The sequence below is a fragment of the Pteronotus mesoamericanus genome, unplaced genomic scaffold (assembly GCF_021234165.1).
Source record: "Pteronotus mesoamericanus isolate MK-2021 breed Mesoamerican mustached bat unplaced genomic scaffold, CSHL_Meso_final scaffold_705, whole genome shotgun sequence".
Classification (NCBI taxonomy): Eukaryota; Metazoa; Chordata; class Mammalia; order Chiroptera; family Mormoopidae; genus Pteronotus; species Pteronotus mesoamericanus.
This window is the reverse complement of record NW_026555326.1, coordinates 13,381,050-13,401,330: the sequence shown is the minus strand read 5'-3', so window position 1 is coordinate 13,401,330 and position 20,281 is coordinate 13,381,050. Positions and strand designations below refer to the sequence as shown.

General features: G+C 45.3%; 1 protein-coding gene and 1 pseudogene across 1 annotated transcript in view; one reads left to right on the top strand and one right to left on the bottom strand.

Annotated features, from left to right (window-relative positions):
- IQGAP3 (IQ motif containing GTPase activating protein 3) overlaps positions 1-18,908 on the bottom strand; it is a 40,921-nt gene extending 22,013 nt beyond the window's left edge. Inside the window, exons 1-14 of the mRNA XM_054563312.1 lie at positions 18,829-18,908; positions 10,473-10,629; positions 9,750-9,827; positions 8,364-8,440; positions 7,573-7,640; positions 7,368-7,481; positions 7,001-7,179; positions 6,489-6,567; positions 5,858-6,021; positions 5,233-5,320; positions 4,149-4,312; positions 2,333-2,490; positions 893-1,014; positions 631-794 (exon numbers count right to left, since the gene is read on the bottom strand). Of these exons, the coding sequence (XP_054419287.1) occupies positions 631-794; positions 893-1,014; positions 2,333-2,490; positions 4,149-4,312; positions 5,233-5,320; positions 5,858-6,021; positions 6,489-6,567; positions 7,001-7,179; positions 7,368-7,481; positions 7,573-7,640; positions 8,364-8,440; positions 9,750-9,827; positions 10,473-10,629; positions 18,829-18,893 (1,677 nt within the window). The 5' untranslated portion in view covers positions 18,894-18,908. The remainder of the gene's footprint in view (positions 1-630; positions 795-892; positions 1,015-2,332; positions 2,491-4,148; positions 4,313-5,232; positions 5,321-5,857; positions 6,022-6,488; positions 6,568-7,000; positions 7,180-7,367; positions 7,482-7,572; positions 7,641-8,363; positions 8,441-9,749; positions 9,828-10,472; positions 10,630-18,828) is intronic.
- Positions 11,601-14,719, top strand: LOC129062043 (hsc70-interacting protein-like; annotated as a pseudogene).
- Positions 18,909-20,281: the final 1,373 nt, after the last annotated feature.

Genomic DNA, 20,281 nt, shown 5'->3' with positions numbered 1-20,281 from the left:
AACTCTCTTAAACTTACCTCAGTATCTACCACTCTACCAACAGCTCACTTCCCTGATTTTGTGCCTGAGCCATGTCCACAGAGAGCCAACTACAGAGGCTCCACCTACCTGCCCCTACTCCTCATTACCCTATGTCTCAATGCACACCTTCTCAGGCCAATCCTGACCCTAAACTTCATCTTCTCCTTCCCAAACTTCTCTACTGCACAAGGTAGTGGAAACGTTACATGTGCCACATTCTTCAATTCATTTCATTTTCACCCCCAGTCCAGGTAGGTAGGACCAGGGCATGTAGTATTTTATAGATGAATACGTGGAGCTCTGAGACATTAGAGATTTGCCAGAGGCCACATGGTCACTAATGTCAGAGTAGGATGTGTCCAGCCCAGTTCTCTGTCTCCCAAGCTGTGCTCTTCCCCCACACAAGGCCCCCGCCATTCTCTGTGCTGACAACTAGAGCTCTGCCAGTGCCCTGGCCATGGGGGCCATCTTCTCCTTCTCCTGCCCCCACCCCAGAAGGGACTATGTCCATCAGGGTGGGGTTCTCCAATGACGTCTACTGGGCTCAGTCCTACCTACAAGGGATGTTCTTCCTGCTCTGGTAACCAACCCAGCCAGCCCAAACCTCACCTGGGCCTTCTGCCTTTTGGCTGCCATGAGGAGGAGATGGTACCGAGGGGCAACAGGGAGGCTGACATTGTCCAGGCCAGCTGAGGGAAGCAGCAGGGCAAACAAGGTCTTCTCTGGGCTGTCCTGGTTAAGAGCCTCATTGATGAGGCTGACCGCAAAGACCTCTGGGAAAGACAGCTTGGTGGGCAGAGGGCCTGGACTTATGGCTAAGAACAGGGTTACCTGCGGTAGGCCATGCTCCCCAACCCCCGACTCCACTCACGATTGGTCTCTTCCTGGACCTGGGTGTTGACCTGGCTCACAGTGGCCTGCAGGTCATTCCAGCTCAAGAAGGCCCCATGCACTCCATGCACCTGCCGCAGCTTTACCAGAGCATCAAAGTAACTGGCAGCAGAGTGAGCAAGGGCATCATCAGCCAGAAGTCAGAGGAAATTTCTGAACCACATTCCTCACTTGGCCTCCAGGATATCAGTCTCTTGGTTCTCTTCTCACTTCACCGGCTTTTCTAAGTCTTCTCTGTGGGTTCTTCCCTGACTTCTGAACATTGGAGTATCCCGAGGCTCAGCCTCAAACCCTCCTTTCTCCCCATACTCGAGTCCTAGGTAATCTCATGGCTTGAAGCACCAGATTCTAATAACTCGCCAAAGCACACCTTCTTCCTGTTCTAAGTCCCAGCTGCCCACTCGCCTGATAAGCACCTCAAACCCTACAGCTCACACCCGATCTCCTGACCCCCCTGCTCAAATTGCATATTCCATGGTCCCTCCCATCTCGGTAAATATTCACGTCAACTTCTCAGGTCAAAAATCTGGGTGTCATATCGATTTCATTCTCTCTCACATCCCATATCCACTGCATAAGCAAATCCTGTCAGTTTGGTTTTCATAGTATATATCAAATCTGACTGTTTTTTACCACCTCCACTGCTAGTGCCCAAGGCCAAGCCTCCATCACCTCTGCCTGGATCACTTCAACAAAAGTCTAACAGGTCTCCCTGCTTCTCCCCTTCTAACCTATAGTCAATTCTCAGCACAACAGCCAGAGCGATCCCGTTAAAAGTAGATCGGATCATCTCCCTCCTCACTCAAAACCCTCCTCTGGCTTCCTTCCTCACTAGACTAAAAGCCTGAGCCTACATTGTGTGGCCTCTAATTCTTCATCTCCCACCATTCTACCAGTGGCTCCCTGGTGTGCTCTGGATACACCAAGCACATTTCTCAGGGCCTGTGCCCCCAGTAGCCTCGCGGTAATCACTTTAGCCCTGTCGGTCCCTCTCAAAATGACCTTTACTAAAGAGGCCTTCTACAACCACGCTACGTGAAACGGACAAACTGCCTCTCCCACACCCCCACACATTTATCCCTACTGCCCTGTTTTATTTTTCACCACAATCTAATCATCAGATGTGTTTATTTTTTGTCTGTTTCTCTCTACTAGCATATAAATTTGATGAGAGTAGAACTTTGTTTTGCTCACTGTTGTTTCCCAGCACGTAGAACACTATCTGGCACATAAGTGGGTACTAAAATCCTTGAGATGTAAGTGTGATTAAGTGAAGGAAAGGGGAATGACTATGCCCCCACCCACTCCTACAAAGAATAGGCCATCGTGTAAGAAGGCTAGTCTCCAAGTAGAACTGGGAATCTTGGCTTACATTCCCTCCAATTCCTTCACTCTCAACATGGGGCTAAACCTTTCTCACCGATGAGCATTCTCTCCTTCCACGTCAGCCAGGCCTGTGGCAGGGTTCACCAGACTGCTCCAGAAGCCACTGGCATCCCTGGCCTCCAGGGCCTGGTTAATCAGGACCACAGCTGACAGCATCTCAATGGCCACGAAGAGCTCCTCCTGACCAAGCTCCTATAACAGGGGGAGGGCTGGTGAATGAAGGGTCTGGGGCTTACCTGAAATCCTGCCCCCAAGACTGCTATATCCCGGAGTCTCTATCCCAAAACCTCATCACTAACAATCATACTTAATATTTGAGAATGCTTCCGATGTATTCAATGTATAAGTATTTCACACAAATTATCGTTTAATTTTCATAACAAACCATAAGGTTGGTTTTAATATCCCCATTTTGCAGATGAGCCCATAATGAAGTTATGTAAGTTAAATCTAGCTGCCTGATTCCAGAGCCCACACTCAACTGGTGAGCTCTACCAACTTCTTCCTGGTCCCTCCTACATATCAAGAATTGCACTAAGACCCAGGCACACAGACAGATAAAATGGGCACCTCCACCCTGCACCACACACCCCAAAGGGTCTAGCCCCACTTCTCTGCCCAGTCCTCCTCTTCTTCGAATATCTGCTTATGCTCTTCTCCCTGCCTGGAGAAAGTTCCTGTTCTCTACAAACAGAATATTGTGAATAATAACAATAGCTAGAACTGCTGTGACAGGTGTGGCTTGGTGGGTTGGGTGTCATCTGGCAAACTGAAAGGTCGCTGGCTCGATTCCTAGTCAGGGCACATGCCTGGGTTGCAGGCCAGGTCCCCAGTTAGGGTGCACACAAGAGGCAACCGCCCTGTGTTTCTCTCTAGCATTGATGTTTCTCTCTCTTTGTCCCTCCCTTCCCCTCTTTTTGAAAATAAATAAAATCTTAAAAAAAAAAAAAATAGCTAAAACTTACAGGCCAGGTTCATTCCCAATCACATGTTAACTTGTTTGATCTTTACAATATCATGAAATATATTATTGTTCCCATTTTATATGTGAATTGAGGGTCAGAGAAGGTAAATAACTTGTCCAGGGTCACTTGGCTGGAAGTAGCAGAGAGAAATTGAACTCAGGCAGCCTGGCTTAAAAGTTTACAACCTTAGTCACTATGCTTTACCTTTTAGTCCTTATCTGATGCTTGGGCTATAGTCTCCTGTGTTGAGACTGTGCCTTTCCTGAGAGTTGTGCCTGGAATTGATGCTCTATAAAATTCTGCTGTGGGTATGATTTTCTTCCTCTCTTCCACAAAGCCTTCCAGACTCACCCAGAGTTCTGCTCCTTCCACTTCCCTGGTCTGAAGTCATATTCCACTCACACCATCTGCTCTTCCTTCCCTGTGTCTCTGCCTAGACCCTCTAAGGGACCAGGAAGGCCCTCTCACCCTAGGGGAGGGCCCTATCACCCCACTGTCAGGGAAGCTGTATGGACTGGGGCGAAGTGGGACAGCAGATTGTTAAAAGCATGGGTTGCCAGTACATTCAGCTTAGCATTCCTTCCGCACTGCCAGTCACACCTGTGTTGGGCAAGTTAACCTCTGCATCTTAGTTTCCTCATCTCTAAAATGGAAATAATACTTATCTTACAGGGTTCTTTAAGGATTAAGTAAGCGTGTAAAGTAGTTTTTGCTCGAGTATCTGCTATTATACTATACTCAGCAGGACAAGCCCAGTCGCCCTCCTTCCTCCCCTAATCTCCGCTAGCATCTAAGAGTACCCTCAGAGTGGGCTCTGGGCTGACTGCCTGATCCCTCCAGCTGCTTGGGAGCGCAAGAGCAAGACCCCACCTTTCTGGGGCTTACCCCGTGCTGCTGCTGCTGGAGTACTGCTAGCTCCTGTTGGTACACAGACGAGGCAAAGGGGTACACAGGAGGCAGCTGGGCTTCAGGGCACATCAGCTCCTTCATCGTGTCAGCTGCCACTCCCTTCTGGATGGCTTTGTTGATCCTCTGCACAGCCTGAAGCACTGCAGGTGAGGAGGAAGACAGAAGAGAGACGAGAGCCTGCATAGGTTGGCCATTCAGAGACATTTCTACTTTCCTGACCAATCAGGTTCTTCTGGGGATCTCTGAGCGGAAATGGCTCCATAACTACTCTTAAAAACCATTCTGCTAGGTTCAAAATGTGTTTCTAAATATTCAGGAAGAAAAAGGGCTGGGTCACTTTAAGAAGCTCGGAAAGAAGCAATATGTCAGCCCTAGAGGTTGAGTAGCTCCGCAGGTAACACAGAGTGGCAGAGATGAGTCCCTAAGGTGGTGAGCACTAAGATTGACAGGAGGCTATGGAGCATAACTAAGATGAGGTTAGTCAAGGGGTTCCAGGGGGGATCAGATCTTGACAACAGCACAGGGGAATAAAAAAACAGCTCCAAGGTGGAGCCATTTGGGTTGGAAAGGGCAGATGTAAGCAAAAAGGGGGTCATGGTGCATCAATGTAGTTTAGCTTTGAAACACGGGTGCTTATAAAACACCAAGTAGATATGGGCACTGGCTTCAAGGAACACACAAGCCATAGGGGAGAAATAAGGATACAAAAATACTCACAGTGCTCTGTTGTCATTGCATTTGGGATATGGCTACATTTCAGAAGGCAGGAACTCTAGCAGGCTGAAACTGTCAAAAATATAGGGGAAGTGCCTGGAAGGAAACTGCCTGCCCCAGGAGTGCAGCTGGTACAGTACTGCCATTATCTCTAAGGCCTTAATGAACTTATCTGTAGTGTCCCTCCAGGCAGCCAGGAATACGCACACCATGTGAGAGAGAAGTCCTTTGCCAGGAAGGAAAATCAGGCATCAGTTTGCACTGTGCTACACAGAAACTGGCAAACTCTTACTCTTCCAAGAGCGTGTGATGCACCAGGCCAGACCTCAGCTTGGACATGACTTACTGGCTTGTTCCCGATCGCCCTTCATGTTGGCAGCAGCCACACCAGCTTGAACCTCCCCCTTTTCCAGAAGCTCCACCAGACCCAGCTCCTAGAAAAGGGAGAGATGCAATAGAAAAGACTCCTTCGGGAGCACTGGACATGATTTAGAAGCTGCCAGCATAAGCTCCCAGATACAACCAGTCCCCCACCGCCAATCCCTCCTCTTCCATTTAGGCAGACTAGCCTGGCCCACACATCCCTATTAACCCATCCCTAACCTCTGGCTCTTTATTACCAGCAAGCATCTGAAATAACCACCCAGGCAATGCAAATATAAATAGTGTCAGGGAGAAAGTCAACTGCATTGACAATAAGATTACTAGTAAGTTGAGCTCTCAATTCAGCAACGGGGGAGCATAACACTGCCTAGTGAACTGCCCCTAGGCCTTCCAGTCAGTTTGAGAAACTCTCAGAGAACAAAAGCTGATCAGTCTAGTCCATTATGCTTTGGGGTATTTTAACCATTTAAACATGTAGTCAGCACTAACTGAGTATAAAGAATTGACAGAGGTGATATCTAAGTAAGAGGTCCTTCTCCATCCTATAGTCAGAAGGAAAAGGTAGCAGGTAATAGACATAGCCTGACCTGTGCTTTCTGCTCTCTGTCTGCACTCAGCTGCTCCAGGTACCAGTTCGCAAAATCACTTCTCACTCCATGCAGGGCCAGGGCAGGGTCTTGAAGGGCCTCAAGCAAGGCTTCAGGGTTCTGTCTTTCCAAAGCATCATCAACAACTTCTAGAGCCCCATGGACTGAAAAAGACAAGACTCCATAGTGGACACTGTGGGAAAGCCCGTTGCTACCCACCGTAGCCCAGCCCCAGAAGTCTGCCCTCTTCCTGCTGGCCCAGTTACCCTCGCTCCAGCACCCTGAATACCTGGGGCCTAACTGATCCAGCCCAAATTCTTCAGGTTGACCTAAACAGCCTTTCCATCTCACCACTCAAGACCCTGAGCCTTCAAGCAGCCCCTCCTGTCCTGATTCCCCCCTTCCCTGCATCCATTCTCCATATCCCTTTCTTAAAGTATCCCACATCCTCTCCATGATCTCCATTTAAAGAGAAGCCCCCTAGACAGATACCGATAGCCATAAGTAGCCACACACTGCCTTCACTTTGATCTTTCCTTGAGACAATGGTTGGCCCTGGCCTGCAACCTCCTAATGCAGGAGCTCACCCTGAGAACATTCCCCTAAGCCCCTCCTGGCCTATCTCTCTTACCATTGACATGGTTGATGTTGCCCTGGATTTCAGCCTGAGTTAGGTAGCAGTCATAGATGTCCTGGCTTTCTCCATCATCCTGCAAATACTGCATTTAGAAGGGAACCTGGGAAAACCAATGGAATCTCCTCCTCCTCCTCCCTCTTTGTCTATACCTACTTCTTCTTCTGGGGGCCTCCCAAGGCCAAAAGGCAGCTTGGTAGGAAGGAATCTGGGGAAATTGTGGGGTCCAACCCCCGGCACTGACACAGTTAAGTTAACCAACTTTTGGAATCTCCAGTCCAATCTCATTCAGCCCTCACTGAAGAATTATCCCTCCAGAACATCTTTTCCTATGTTATCTTCTGAATCCTCATTATTCTCCCAAGTTCCTCTCCTATTTCTCTAGAATAACTAGTTTCTCTAAGCAACTTTGGAACCTAGAAACAAGAAGGGATAGGAGTTCTGGTTTCACTGGAGGTTTCCCAAACCACCCAGCTTTTCAGCCCCTGCCTTCCGAGGTTCCTCCTTACACAGTTCCTGGCATTGGCAGCCTTCTCCATCTTGGCCTGGGCCAGCAGCTCCTGGTAGATGGCTGCCAGAGGCTCTCGAAGATTCTCCAGCAGAGCACTGGGATTCTGCAAGGCAGCTAGGGTGTCCTCAACCACCCCTCGCTCCACTGCCTCATTGATAGCAAGAATAGCTGCATGGACTAGGAGGGGGTGTGGAAACAAGGTAAGGAAGCCAGATCACCTGCAAACCACTTGATATCATCCCTTTTCCATCCACAGGGGCCAGGCAAACCAGGTAGCCTGATGGCCCTGCCTGCGGATGACAGGTATTCAGAATCCTCTCATTCTCACTGAGCCTACCCCTAGCAGAGCAGAGCCCAATCCCTACCTGCAGCCTCATCCACCGATAGTTCATTGGCCAGGATGCCCCCGATTTTGCTGAAGGCTGGCAGCTGAAGGCCATATTTGGCCAGTTCAGAGGCCATGTTGCTGAGCTCCTCAGCTGCAATGATACCACAGGTGCCCTTCATCAGGTCCAGAGCTCCCAGGAGCCTCACCAGAACTGTGGTGGTCGGGGAAGAAACTGGGCTTACCTGTGAATTTCACTTTGCCGTATAGATCATGTATCTGAGGGGCCAATCCTAGCCGGAAGAGGAAGAGACTGGGAAAGAAGAAGGCAGGAGCCTATTTATTGTGACATGATGCCCATAATGAGTTTTCAGGAGACACTATGGAGACCTAGAGATGAAGACCATTCAGTACGTGCCCTCAAGCCTCCCTTAATCCACAGGAAGAGATATTATTGGAAGTCAGCCCGGGCAAATGCTATAAAAGATACACAGGATGCTGTGGAAATATGGGGATTGGGAATGCTTCACAGATAAGGGCGCACTGCAGCAGCAAGTCACTGGCTAGCGACGGAGAGCGGGAAGGGTGTAGTGAGCAGAGACCCCCTGAATCAAGGCACAGAGGCTTGAAATAACACAGGAGAAATGAAGTCAGGAAGCAATGACGTGCTGGACACAGGAACTGATCAATCACTTCCATGATTTAGCCAACTGGTTGCTGATGGCTGGCTATGAGTAGAACCAAAGAACCTTCACCGTTCACACTAAGTTCCTTCTGATGGATCCTGTGTACCCCAGTCACAAGCTGAAGAATGTTCCCTTGCTGCTCTTTTCCTTCGTCCACTCAGGTCACGCATAAATGTCCCACAAATATGCACATAAATCTAAACACAACTAAACAAATCTAAAACTTTATTTTCTGAGATGTGCTCTGTGTGGTCTAACATCCACCCTTCCTGCTGCAGCACTTGTTGCTGCCAACTGTTGGTTGCATCCACCTAGAACAACCAGGATGAGAAATGTTTGGGGTCTCTCACCTGAGTGCATGGATGCAGTAGACCACTCGGGGCATGTTCTTCTTGTCATAGATGTCCGTGGTCTCTGGAAAGAAGGTCTGGAGGGGAAACCAGCAGTTACTGCCATTGGGGACCTTTAAGCAGCACCACATACGGAGAGAGGGGGCTGAGTCATGGGTATTCCTCTCCAACCTGGGGAGTGCGCTCCTTCGTTGCCTAGAGCTTCTATATCAGTCTCCCCAACCATTTACAGCCAGCCCAGTGTAAAAGAAAAGCAATGGGGACACATACTAAGCCAAGACCCAGTCACAGACACACAGTCCCAGATCAATCAAACACTAGACAAAGCTATAAAGGATGTAGGATGTAGGCCATATCCTCCAGGAGAAATAAGCCCCCTGTTCATCCTATAGACACAGCCAGCCAGTGCCCCTCACCCTGGATTCTTGCCAGAAAGGTGGCATGCTAGGGAGCTGGCCATGGTCCCATAGGGGGCTCAGTGAAGTATACATTGCCAAGGACTATAAGGGGTCAGGATATGTCATCCCTGTCTACAAGGCAGAGGCCTCTAATCAATGGGAGCCCCTCTAAGAGGAATGGAGTCGCCCTAGGCATGGATTTCCATGCCACCTAGCAACTGAGGTCCAACCTCAGTACCGGTTAATTACTTCATATTCGTAACGACCAAACAGAGACCTAAGTGTTCCAAACCCACTGAGGACACATGGCCTCTATTGCTCCTGTCTCCCACCAAAGTGTCTTTTTTTATGGCTATTTCCTTGTTTTACAATTCCCTTCTACAACGAAGAAAAAAAAACAAACCAGAAAGAAACCATGCATTGTAGAATTCTATCACGCCTTATTCGTATAGCTCTCCACAATTTGAAAAGAGAATTCACATGGATCATGCAATCTTCCCATCAACCTTGAAAGATAGACAGGGATTACTACCCCTATTTTATAGACGAGAAGCCAATTGAGATTTGAGGAGTAAGAGGACATGTACCATGTATCCAATTGGGGCCTGGGGCCTAGGTTTCCAAGTCTATCACCTAGGGATGTGATGTCCACTTGCTTCACATTATGAAATTCTGGTGGAAAGATGGCTGGCCAACATGAGCCCCATCTCCTGCATTACACAGGGGCCTCACTGCCTAATGGAAACAATGAAACTTGAACCAGGGAGCCTTCACCTCCTTTCTTTACCCACTGAGAAGTGGAGGGAGAGACTAAATAGCCTGGTTCAAAGACACAGCCCCAAGGATTAGAGTAAGGTAGTTTAGAAAATACATGAAGATGAAGGTTAAAGTGCCCCAGGGAGATAAAATGTGTGTGTGGTAAGGGATTGCGAAGGGGCAGTGCTGGTGAATAGTTCAGATGAATTCCAATCTTGAGGCCCAATATTACCGAAGGCAGACCGATGTGGGCTATTGCAGAGAGCCAAAAATTAATGTTGTCTGTGTGACGGAAATGCAAGCCAGTCGCCTGAAAGGGAAAGAATAAGAAGAGAATTTATTCCCACAGCTCTCAGGATTCCCTATGAGCAAAGCCCAGACCACAGCTTAGAAATTCAAGTGGCTGGAGGAGCCAGTGGACTCTGCCCCACAGACAGGGCCCATCTCCCCAGGACAGACACACACAGACCAACAGAAACCATGAGGAATGGGTCCAGAGGTATATTTGGGAAAAATGGCATGGGGATGGGATTAACAATCTAGTAAGGCTCCTAGAAAAGGGGAATGCAGAGCTGGGACAGGAAGGAGAGGCAAACTGGGCTAGCCAGGGTACAGGGAAGGGGCAGTGTGCCCGGGCTCCACCTTCAGGTAGCAAAACCAACAAGCCTGAGTGTAGACTGAGTGTAGAAAAGTCTTCTAGCAAGTTCTCCTCTCAGGGGTACCTCAAAGCCCACCTACCAAGCGTCTGTCCCTTGCTAAGGATAACATACACTGCCAGGCTGGGAGATACCAATTTATACCTGCTGTCCCAGTGCAGTGATTAGTAACACCCTTTTCATCCTCACAAGTATCCAGTTTTAGACAGTAAGTTATATGGTCATTCTACTCTCACGGCTTTGAGGAAAAGGGCAGTTTGGGAGGAAGAAGAAAAAAGACGGAGACCTCTATTTCCCACCTGGTACCGCAGCTGCTCCATGTCATAGATCTTCTTCAAGGGAACAACAGAGGGTGCAAAACAGTGGCCTAGCTTGGCCAGCAGCACTCCATTCCGGAGACTCTCCTCCAGCTCCACCGGGGAAGGAAGCTTCTCCTTCAGGCAGGCCTCCATCCACCTGAGAGCACGAGAGCACGAGAGCCCCTTCTCACCCACTCTGGCAGGCCACCACAGTTCATTCTAGCCACAGGACCTTTCTGCCCTCTCTCCCCGTAAGTGGGCTCTGATCCTCCTGCCTCCTGCCCCTGCCCTACTCCCAACCCCCATCTCTGCCCATTGTCTGGCTGATCCACCTTCTCCCAAGCTGCCCCAAACACCTGGATTGACCAACCCTCGGCCCCCAACCGCCCTGGAAAACCTCCCCTGACAGATCATAACCAGCCCACCTTCAGTGGGGCTTAAACAGGGTCTTATCTGTTACATGATATAACCTCTCACTCAGTCTGGTTATACATTTGACTGTATAACCAAATTGAGCCTGCTCATTTCTCTCATTCTGCACAGTCTCTGAGAATCCAGGTACAGAAAGGTCATGACTGCCCGAATGGTCTACACAGCCCATAACCCAGCTTTGATGATGGTGATGGTAGTGGGGAACACCCAGAATTGATGAAAGGAGAGCAGCACAAAGGGGCAGAAAGGTCACAGCCCTTGGAATCAGAATATGTGCTTTCCACACCACCTCCCCTGCTTCACTTGAGCCTCAGTTGCATATCTTAAAAATGATGATACCACCTGTACTCTCTGTCAGTGGACAGCTGTCAGAATTACATGAGCTAAGGAATGTGAGGACACTCTGAATATAAGTGTGAAGTACTATTATTGTTGATAGTTGTATAAGGGAGGGAACAAGGGCTCCTCACCTGAGATCTCCAAACTTCTCCGCACAACAAGATGTATAGGAAAGCAGCTGTTTTCAAAGACAGAGCTTGTCACAACTGACTTCATGCTTTCCCTGCCAGAAACCTGATTTCCTCTCTAACTCATCTTACCTACCTTTTTGGAGAACATTAAAAACATACTATGTCAAAAAAGGAAACAAGTAAGCATTTATCTTGCTTTTAGAGCCAAGATCCATTTACAGGAAATATGGGGTACAGAGGAGCAAGTTGAATGATGCAAGAAAGCAGAGACAAAACCAGAATGTAGGATGTTCTACAGGGCAAATGACTTGGTTTCTTCAACAAGTTAATGACATAAAGAACTAAAAAGGGAAGATGAGCTGTTTTATATTAAAGAAGACTTAAGAGACATAGTGACCAGATATAATATCCTTATTTGAATAAGCCAACTGTAAACAAAGATTTTTTTTTTTTAGACAATCCAGATTATCTGAAAATGGCCTGGGTATTGATTTTCCAAGGATTAATGCATAACTTAATTGCGCATTATAATGACATTGCAGTTATATAAGCAAATGTCCATCAATTTTAAAGATATGTATTGAGGTATGTTGTCTTCATTCACAGATAGCATAACTGTCTATGTATAAAATCTGAAAAAATGCGACCAAAAAAACTCCTGGAACTAATCAGCAATTATAGCAAGCTTTCAAAATATAAGGCTAATATATATATATATGTAAGCTGTTTTCCTATATACCAGAAACAAATGCAATTTAAAATTAAAAACAATACCATTTACATTAGCACCCCCAAAAACCACAAACTTAGGTATAAATTAACAAAACATGTACAAGATCTATGTGAGGAAAACTGTAAAACTCTAATGAGCAAAATCAAAGAAGAACTAAATAATCGAGAGAGATTCCATATAGAAAGACTTAATAGTGTCAAGATGTTAGTTCTTCCCAATTTGAGCTATAGAGTCAATGCAATCCCAATCAAAATCCCAGCGAGTTATTTTGTGAATATTGACTTACTGATTCTAAAGTTTATATGGAGAGGCAATAGACCCAGAATAGCCAACAAAGGCTATTCTGGGAGAAGAACAGAGGACTGATGCTACCTTACTTAGCCATAGTAATTAGTACATTGTGGTATTGGTGACAGAATAGACAAATAGATAATGGAATGGAACAGACAGCCCAGACAAATATTGTCAACTCATCTTTGACAAAGCAGCAAAGGCAGTACAAATAGAGCAAAGATGGTCTCGTCAACAAATGGTGCTGGTACAACTGGACATCCACTTGCAAAGAAATGACTCTAGACAGATCTAGTAAATAATATTGTAATAACTATGTATGGTGCCAGGTGGGTACTTGAATTATTAGGGGGATCGCTTCATAAATTATAAAATTGTCTAACCACTATGCCATACACCTGAAACTAATATAAAATAATATGAAATGTTGCCCTGGCTGGTGTGGCTCGGATTTAGCGCTGGCCTGCAAATTGAAAGGTTGCTGGTTCAATTCCCAGTCAGGGCACATACCTGAGTTATGGGCCAGGTCCCCAATTGGGGGCGTGAGAGAGGCAACCAGTGGATTCTCTTGCACACTGATGTTTCTCTTCCTCTCTTCTCCCTCCCCCCTTCTCTAAAAATAATTAAATATTTAAAATAATATGGAATGTCAACTTTAATTAAAAAATAAAAATAAGTAAATAAAAACAGACAGCCCTTATACCTTTCAGAAAAATCAACTCTAAATGGAGCATCAACCTAAATGTCAAACAAAAAACGATAAAACTCCTAAAAGATAACACAGGAGAAAATATAGATGACCTTGGGCATGATGATGACTTTTTAGATACGACAAAGGCATAATCCTTGAAATAATTGATAAGCTGGACTTCATTAAAATTTAAAACTTCTGCTCTACAAAAGGCAATGTCAAGAGAATGAGAAGGCAAACCAGAGAGTGGGAGAAAATATTTGCAAAAACATGTATTTGATAAATGACTGTTATTCAAGATATACAATCTGTCAAAACCCGATTAAGAAAATAACTCAATTAAAAAATGGGCCAAAGACCTTAACAGCCACCGCACAAAGAAAATATACAGATGGCAAATAAGCATATAAAAAAACATGCTCCAAATCATATGTCATCAGGGAAATGCAAATTAAAACGATGAGGTTCTGCCTTGAAGCAGCCACCCCCTCCTACCTAGCACCCCCGGGAATTGAGCCACGGCCTGAAGCTTTCCAACCATGGACCATCTCCACCCCACCCAGCTTTGGGCCCTCATGAAATCATATAAGCATGATCTGAGCATTCTGCAGAATTAGGAAATATGCTTCCTGATGGAAACATATTTGGAGAGCATTAAGGGTAAAAATACCACTTGATACTCTTAAAGCCAATCAGAAGAAAATATAAAGGAAGAAAAATACTAAGAATGTGTGCTAAGAAAATACTAAGAATAAGTACTAAGAATGTAAAGGACAGAGAAACTATCATGTGAGGAAGACGATCTCAAAATTGCCAATGAAGGTGTGATTGAACAAGACACTGATGCCCCTCAAGAAATGGAGAGTAAAAATGTAGAGATAACTGAGGAGATAATGGATCAGGAACATAATAAAAAGTGGCTACCACTGATGACCTAAATTATGGTAAAACTACGGAAAGTCAATGACTTGTTCCCAGATGCCATCAAACTGCATCCTCACTTGGCCATTCTATATGCCAAGAGAGCCAGGGTCTTCATCAAATTACAGAAGCCAAATGCTGCCATTTGAGACTGACATAGCTACTGAAATAAATCCTGATTCAGTTCACCCTTACGAGTGGCAACAGAAAGCACATAGATTTTTGGACCATTGGAAAGAAGCAGCCCATGATCTTGCCCTTGCTTGCAAACTGGACTATGATATAGACACTAGTGCAGTGCTGAAGAAGTTCAACCAAGGGCACAGAAAATTGCAGAACATCAGAGAAAGAGAAAACGTGAGGAGCAAGAGATCAAAGAAAGAATGGAAAGGGTTAAGAAGGCTCAGAAAAAACATGAGAGAGCCCAGAAGGATGAAGGAGCCAGACTACAATCAGGAGCTCAGCGTGGCTCTTTTCCATGTGGCTTTCTAAGGGGAATGCCTGGAATGGGAGGGGGCATGCCTGGACTGGCAGAATATCTGGGATCAATGAAATTCTTAGTGATCCAGAAGTTGTAGTGGCCTTCCAGAATGTGGCCTAGAACTTTTCAAATATGTCAAAACATCAGAGCAATCCAAAGGTTATGAATCTCATCAGCAAACTGTCAACCAAATTTGGAGGTCAAGGGCAATGTCCGTCTGACAAATAAAGCCCTTGCTTAAAAAAAAACAAACAAAAAAACCCCCCAAAAAACCAATTTAGATCATCCAATGGATGTCACAATAATGTAAACCAGTATACTTCTGACCTTCTCCAGGAGAAAGCTGTGGTGCTTTGAAGAGAATCGCTACTCGTCTGCCCCAAATAAGCTGTAACATCTTACAGTGGTTTGCCATGAGGGTATTTGTTCAGGTAGTATTTTCCTACTAGGAATTACAAACTTCAAACACTTCTAAACCTTAAAATATTTAAAAACAAATTAAAAGGGTATGTTAATCCCTACATAAAAAAAAAAAAAAAAAAAAAAAGACAACAACAACAATATACACCTATTAAATGGCCAAAATCTGGAACACTGACAACACTAAATGCTGGCAAGGATGAGGAATAACAGGAACTCTCATTCACTGCTGGTGGGAATGCAAAATGATTTAGACACCTGGAAGATAGTTTAGTGGTTTCTTAACTACCTACTCTTAAGGAAACATACTCTTACCATATGATCCAGCAATCATGGTCCTTGATATTTACCTAAAGTAGCTGAAAACTTATGTCCACACAAAAACCTGCATATGGATGTTTGCAACAGCTTTAGTCATAATTGCCAAAACTTGGAAGTAACCAAGATGTCTTTCAGCATGTGAATGGATTAATAAATTGTTCCATCCAGACAACAGAATATTATTCAGTGCTAATGAGAAATGAACTATTGGAACAAAGATAAAAGGTTGCTTTTTTTTTTCTTTTTTTGCCTATAAAGTTGCTGTTTATTTATTTTTTTGGCCTGTTTGATGTATATATGAAACAATGTTGTCCAACAATAAACTGGAAAAAAAAAAAAGAACTATTAACCTATGAAAAGAAACAGAGGAACCTTAAATGCATATTACTAAATAAAAGGAGCCAATCTGAAAAAGCTACATACTATATGATTACAAGTACCAGACACTCTGGAAAGGTAAAACTATGGAGACAATAAAATTATCAGCAGTTATTAGGTGTTAGAGAAGAGGGACAGATGAATAACTAGAACACAGAGGATTTTTTAAAAAAATTTATTTGTATATTTTTAGAGAAAAGGGAAGGGAGAGAGAAAGAGAAAGAGAAAAACATCGATCGGTTGCTTCTCAGATGCATCCCATCCGGGACCAAACTTACAACCCAGGCATGTGCCCTGACTGGGATAGAACATAGACCCTTTGCTTTGTGGGACAACACCCAACAGAGCCACACCCATCAGAGTAAAACACAGAGGATTTTTAAAGTAGTGAAAGGATTCTGTATGTACTATAATAGTGGATACAGGTCGTTATACATGTGTCCAAACCCATAGAATATACGACACTGACAGTAGCGCTAATGTAAAGTATGGACTTTGAGTGGTAATGATGCATCAATATATCCAGGTTCATCAGTTGTAACAAATGTACCACTTTTGTGGGGAATGTTCATAATGGGGGAAGCTATGCATGTGTGGGAGCAGAAAGTATATGGGAAATCTCTGTATCTTCCTCTCAATATTCCTGTGAACCTAACACCGCTTTAAAAAAATAGTCTTTAAAAAAAAAAAAAAGATGCTGCACCAGCCAGGTGGATCAGTTGGCTGGAGCGTCATCCTGTGCACCAATAGGTTGTGGGTTTGAGCCCTAATCAGGGCACATGTGGGAGACAGAGTGGCAGCCAATCAATGTCTGTCTGTCTCTCTCTGAAATCAGTCAAAGTATTCTTGGGTAAGGATTAAAATAGGTAAACAAACAAACAAACAAATAAATAAAATAGAGACATATCCTTGAGTGAGGATTAAAAAAAAAAAAAAAAAAGCAAAGATGGTGATGTAGGCAGACATGGCTCACCTCCTCATATAACCACATCAAAATTACAACTAAACTATAGAACAACCATCACCCAGGAACATCAGAAATCAAGCTGAATGGAAGTCTGACAACTAGAGAATTGAAGAAACCACATCCATCCAGACTGGTAGGAGGGGCATGGACTCGGAAGGGGCTGGCTCCACATCCAAGTGGATAAAAATTTGGGAGGGACATCTCTAGATCAAAGGGTCCCAGCCCCACACCAGGCCCCGCAGCCCAGGATTCCAGTGCCAGAAAGATAAGGCCCCACAACTTTTGGCTGTGAAAACCAGCAGGGATTGAATGGAGGAGGTTGCTGGATTCCTAAGCAGTTTCTCTTGGGGAACACACTCATGGACTCACCTACTCAAACTTGCTCACTCTGGGCTCCAGCATCAGGGTGGCAGCTTGAAGGGCACCCGTTGATATACAGGGGAGAGACTGAAGTGTCTGCCATCAGGGTGAATAGAGGCCATGGTCCCTTTGTTGAGTCCTCCTCCTAGAAAGCCACTACGCTGGTACCACATCTAAGACTCCATCAACCTGGCTAACACTGTGTGACCACCCACCTTAGAGGTGCCACAGAGGCTCTATCCCACCCAATTTACAAGCCCACCAAACCTGCTTTTCCATAGGAATGGCTGGGCTTGGCTCCTAAATCCTATCAAACAAACAACAGTGAGCTGCAGCCAGATTAGAGTCAGAGCTTGGCTTTCCCTGGAATCTCCAAGCTCACCACAAGTAGCAGCCATCTCAGACTGCTTTATAGCTCAGGCAGGGTGTCCCAGGCAAAATACTGGGACAGGGGCTGACGTTGACCTGCACCACCTGGGAACCCCCAGGGCCAATCCACCCAGCAGGCAGCTACAGACTACGATGGAGCACCACCACCCTGCCCCTGCACAGCTGATCCTCCACAGAGGGCCAAGGTCAGTGGTCAGTGGTCATAGCCCATCACTTGCAGCTGACTGGCCTGGGGAAATCCCTCCCGTTGATCTGCCAACAACAACCAAGGCTCCACTACAAGAGGAGGATGTTCTCAGCCCACACAAAGGGTCCATCTTGAGAACCCACCTTGGGTGATAGAATAAGCTATGCTACTGGATCCTAGAGGACTCTTACTACATTAGGCCACACTACCAAGACACGGAGTCAAAGCAGCTCTACCTAACATACAGAAACAAACACAGGGAGGCTGCCAAAATGAGGAGACAAAGAAACATGGCACAAATGAAAGAACAGATCAAAACTCCAGAAAAAGAACTAAACAAAATGGAGATAAGCAATATATCAGATGCAGAGTTCAAAACACTGGTTATAAGGATGTTCAAGGAACTTAGTGAGGACCTCAGCAGCATAAAAAAGACCCAGTCAGAAATGAAGGATACACCTAATTGAAATAAAGAACAATTTACAGGGAAACAGCAGTAGACTGGATGAAGCTAAGAATCAAATCAATGATTTGGAACGTAAGGAAGCAAAAACTACCATGCAGAACAAGAAAAAAGAATCCAAAAAAATGAGGATAGTATAAACAGCCTCTGGGACAACTTTAGGAGGTCCAATATTCACCTCATATGGGTGTCAGAAGGAAAAGAGAAAGAGCAAGAAATTGGAAATCTATCTGAAAAAATAGCGAAAGAAAACTTCACTAAAAAAAAAAAAAAAAAAAGAAAGAAAGAAAGAAAACTTCACTTATTTGGTGAAGGAAATAGACATGCAAGTCCAGGAAGCACAGAGAATACCAATTATGATTGATGCAAAGAGGCCCATTCCAAGACACATCATAATTAAAATGCCAAAGGTTAAACATAAAGAGACTCTTAAAAGCAGCAAGAGAACAAAAGTTAGTTACCGAAAGGTTGCCAGATGGGAGGGGGGAGGGGAGAATGAGTGAAGAGGGGAAGGAATTAAGAAGTACAAATAGGTAGTTACAGAATAGTCATGGGAAAGTAAAGTACAGTATAGGAAATAGAATAGCCAAAGAATTTATATGCATGACTCGAGGACATGAACAACAGTGGGGGGATTGCCTAAGGGGAGGGAGGGTGTTGGGTGGAAGGGGGCAAAGGGGAAAAAAACCAGGACAACTGTAATAGCATAATCGATAAAATATAATTTAAAAAAAATATGCTATTTCAACTCTCCCTTTCCCACAGAATGGACTCATCCTTTTGCATTTGCTTTGGGTGCAGGTGCCTGTTGTGAGAAAGGAAGACCAGAAAGGCACAGTCCCTCTGCTCACCGTTTGGCTTCCTCCAGCCGGCACAGGTACTGATAGGCAATGTTCTGCCGCCTCTGCTCGTCCATTTCCTCAGCTGTGAGGCGTTCATCTGAAGAAAGAAGGGGGATAAAGTCAAGAAGGGAGAATTGAATAGAGGGCCATAGCAGTGAAGCTTCTTCTTAACAGACTTTCTTAGGCACTTCTGCTCAGAGATCAGAAACATCTCCTGTATATCTGTTTCTCTCTTTCCCAAGATGCCCTGGCTCCAAGCTTCTGCTGCCATCCAGTAAAGCTATCCTAGTCAGCACCCTGTTCATGGGTGGCCTTTGAACCCTTAAACAGGGGGATCCTTCCTGTATCAAAGGCGTTCCTTCCCATTCCTCTTCAGCCATCTTCCTGACCACCTCCTGCCCAAATCTACTTCATGGACCTTCCCTCAGGGCCTCTGAGCAGGGATATCCAGATCCCTTCTTGACTGGTAACTTAGCTCCTTATTTTACCCCTAATTAGACTCTGAGTTCTCCAAGGACTGACTTGTGTCATCCTCTTCAAGTATTCTCCCTAAGCCAGGTTAACAGAACCAACTATGACTCATTATTCAACAGCCATTCATTCACTCAATAACTCCTATATGTCAGTCACTTGGCTAGTGGACCCCTACTCTCAAGAAATAGAGATAATTATTAGAACAGAAAAACACTCCAATATAATGTGATAAGTGTTTTCATAACCCATGAATAATCTATACAAGCAGCAGAGGAAGCAAAGGATTCTACCTATGAGTAGAATCTTAAAGAAAGAACATGTGGAGCCCTGGCGGGTGTGGCTCAGTGGATAGAGTGCCGGCCTGCAAACCAAAGGGTCACTGGTTCAATTCCCAGTCAGGGCACATACCTGGGTTGCAGGCTAGGTCCCCTGCAGGGGGTGTGCTAGAGACAATCAAACATTGATGTTTCTCTCCCTCTCTTTCTCCCTCCCTTCCCCTCTCTCTAAAAGTAATAAAATCTTTAAAAAAGAAAGAACAGGTGGAAAGGGAGAGAAGGCAGTTCTATAAAACCATGTGAAAAAGGCCACTCACCCGGGATTAAGTGGAAGGAAAAAGAATTTTATTATATTTATTTTTAGAGAGAGAGGAAGGAATGGAAAAAGAGGAGACAAACATCAATCATCTGCTTCTTGTAGGCACCCCAACCAGGGACTGAACCCACAGCCCAGGCATGTGCCCTTTCTGGAATCGAACCAGTGATGTTTTGCCATGTGGGCCAACGCCCAACCCACTGAGTCATACCAGTCAGGGAAGAAGGACAGAGAATGTTTAAAAATAATAAAGGTTGCCCTGGCTCATGTGGCTCAGTGGATTGAGTGCCGGCCTGTGAACTGAAAGGGCGCCAGTTTGATTCTCAGCCAGGGCACATGCCTGGGTGGTGAGCCAGGTCCCTGGTTGGGGGCGTGCAAGAGGCAACTGATGGCTGTT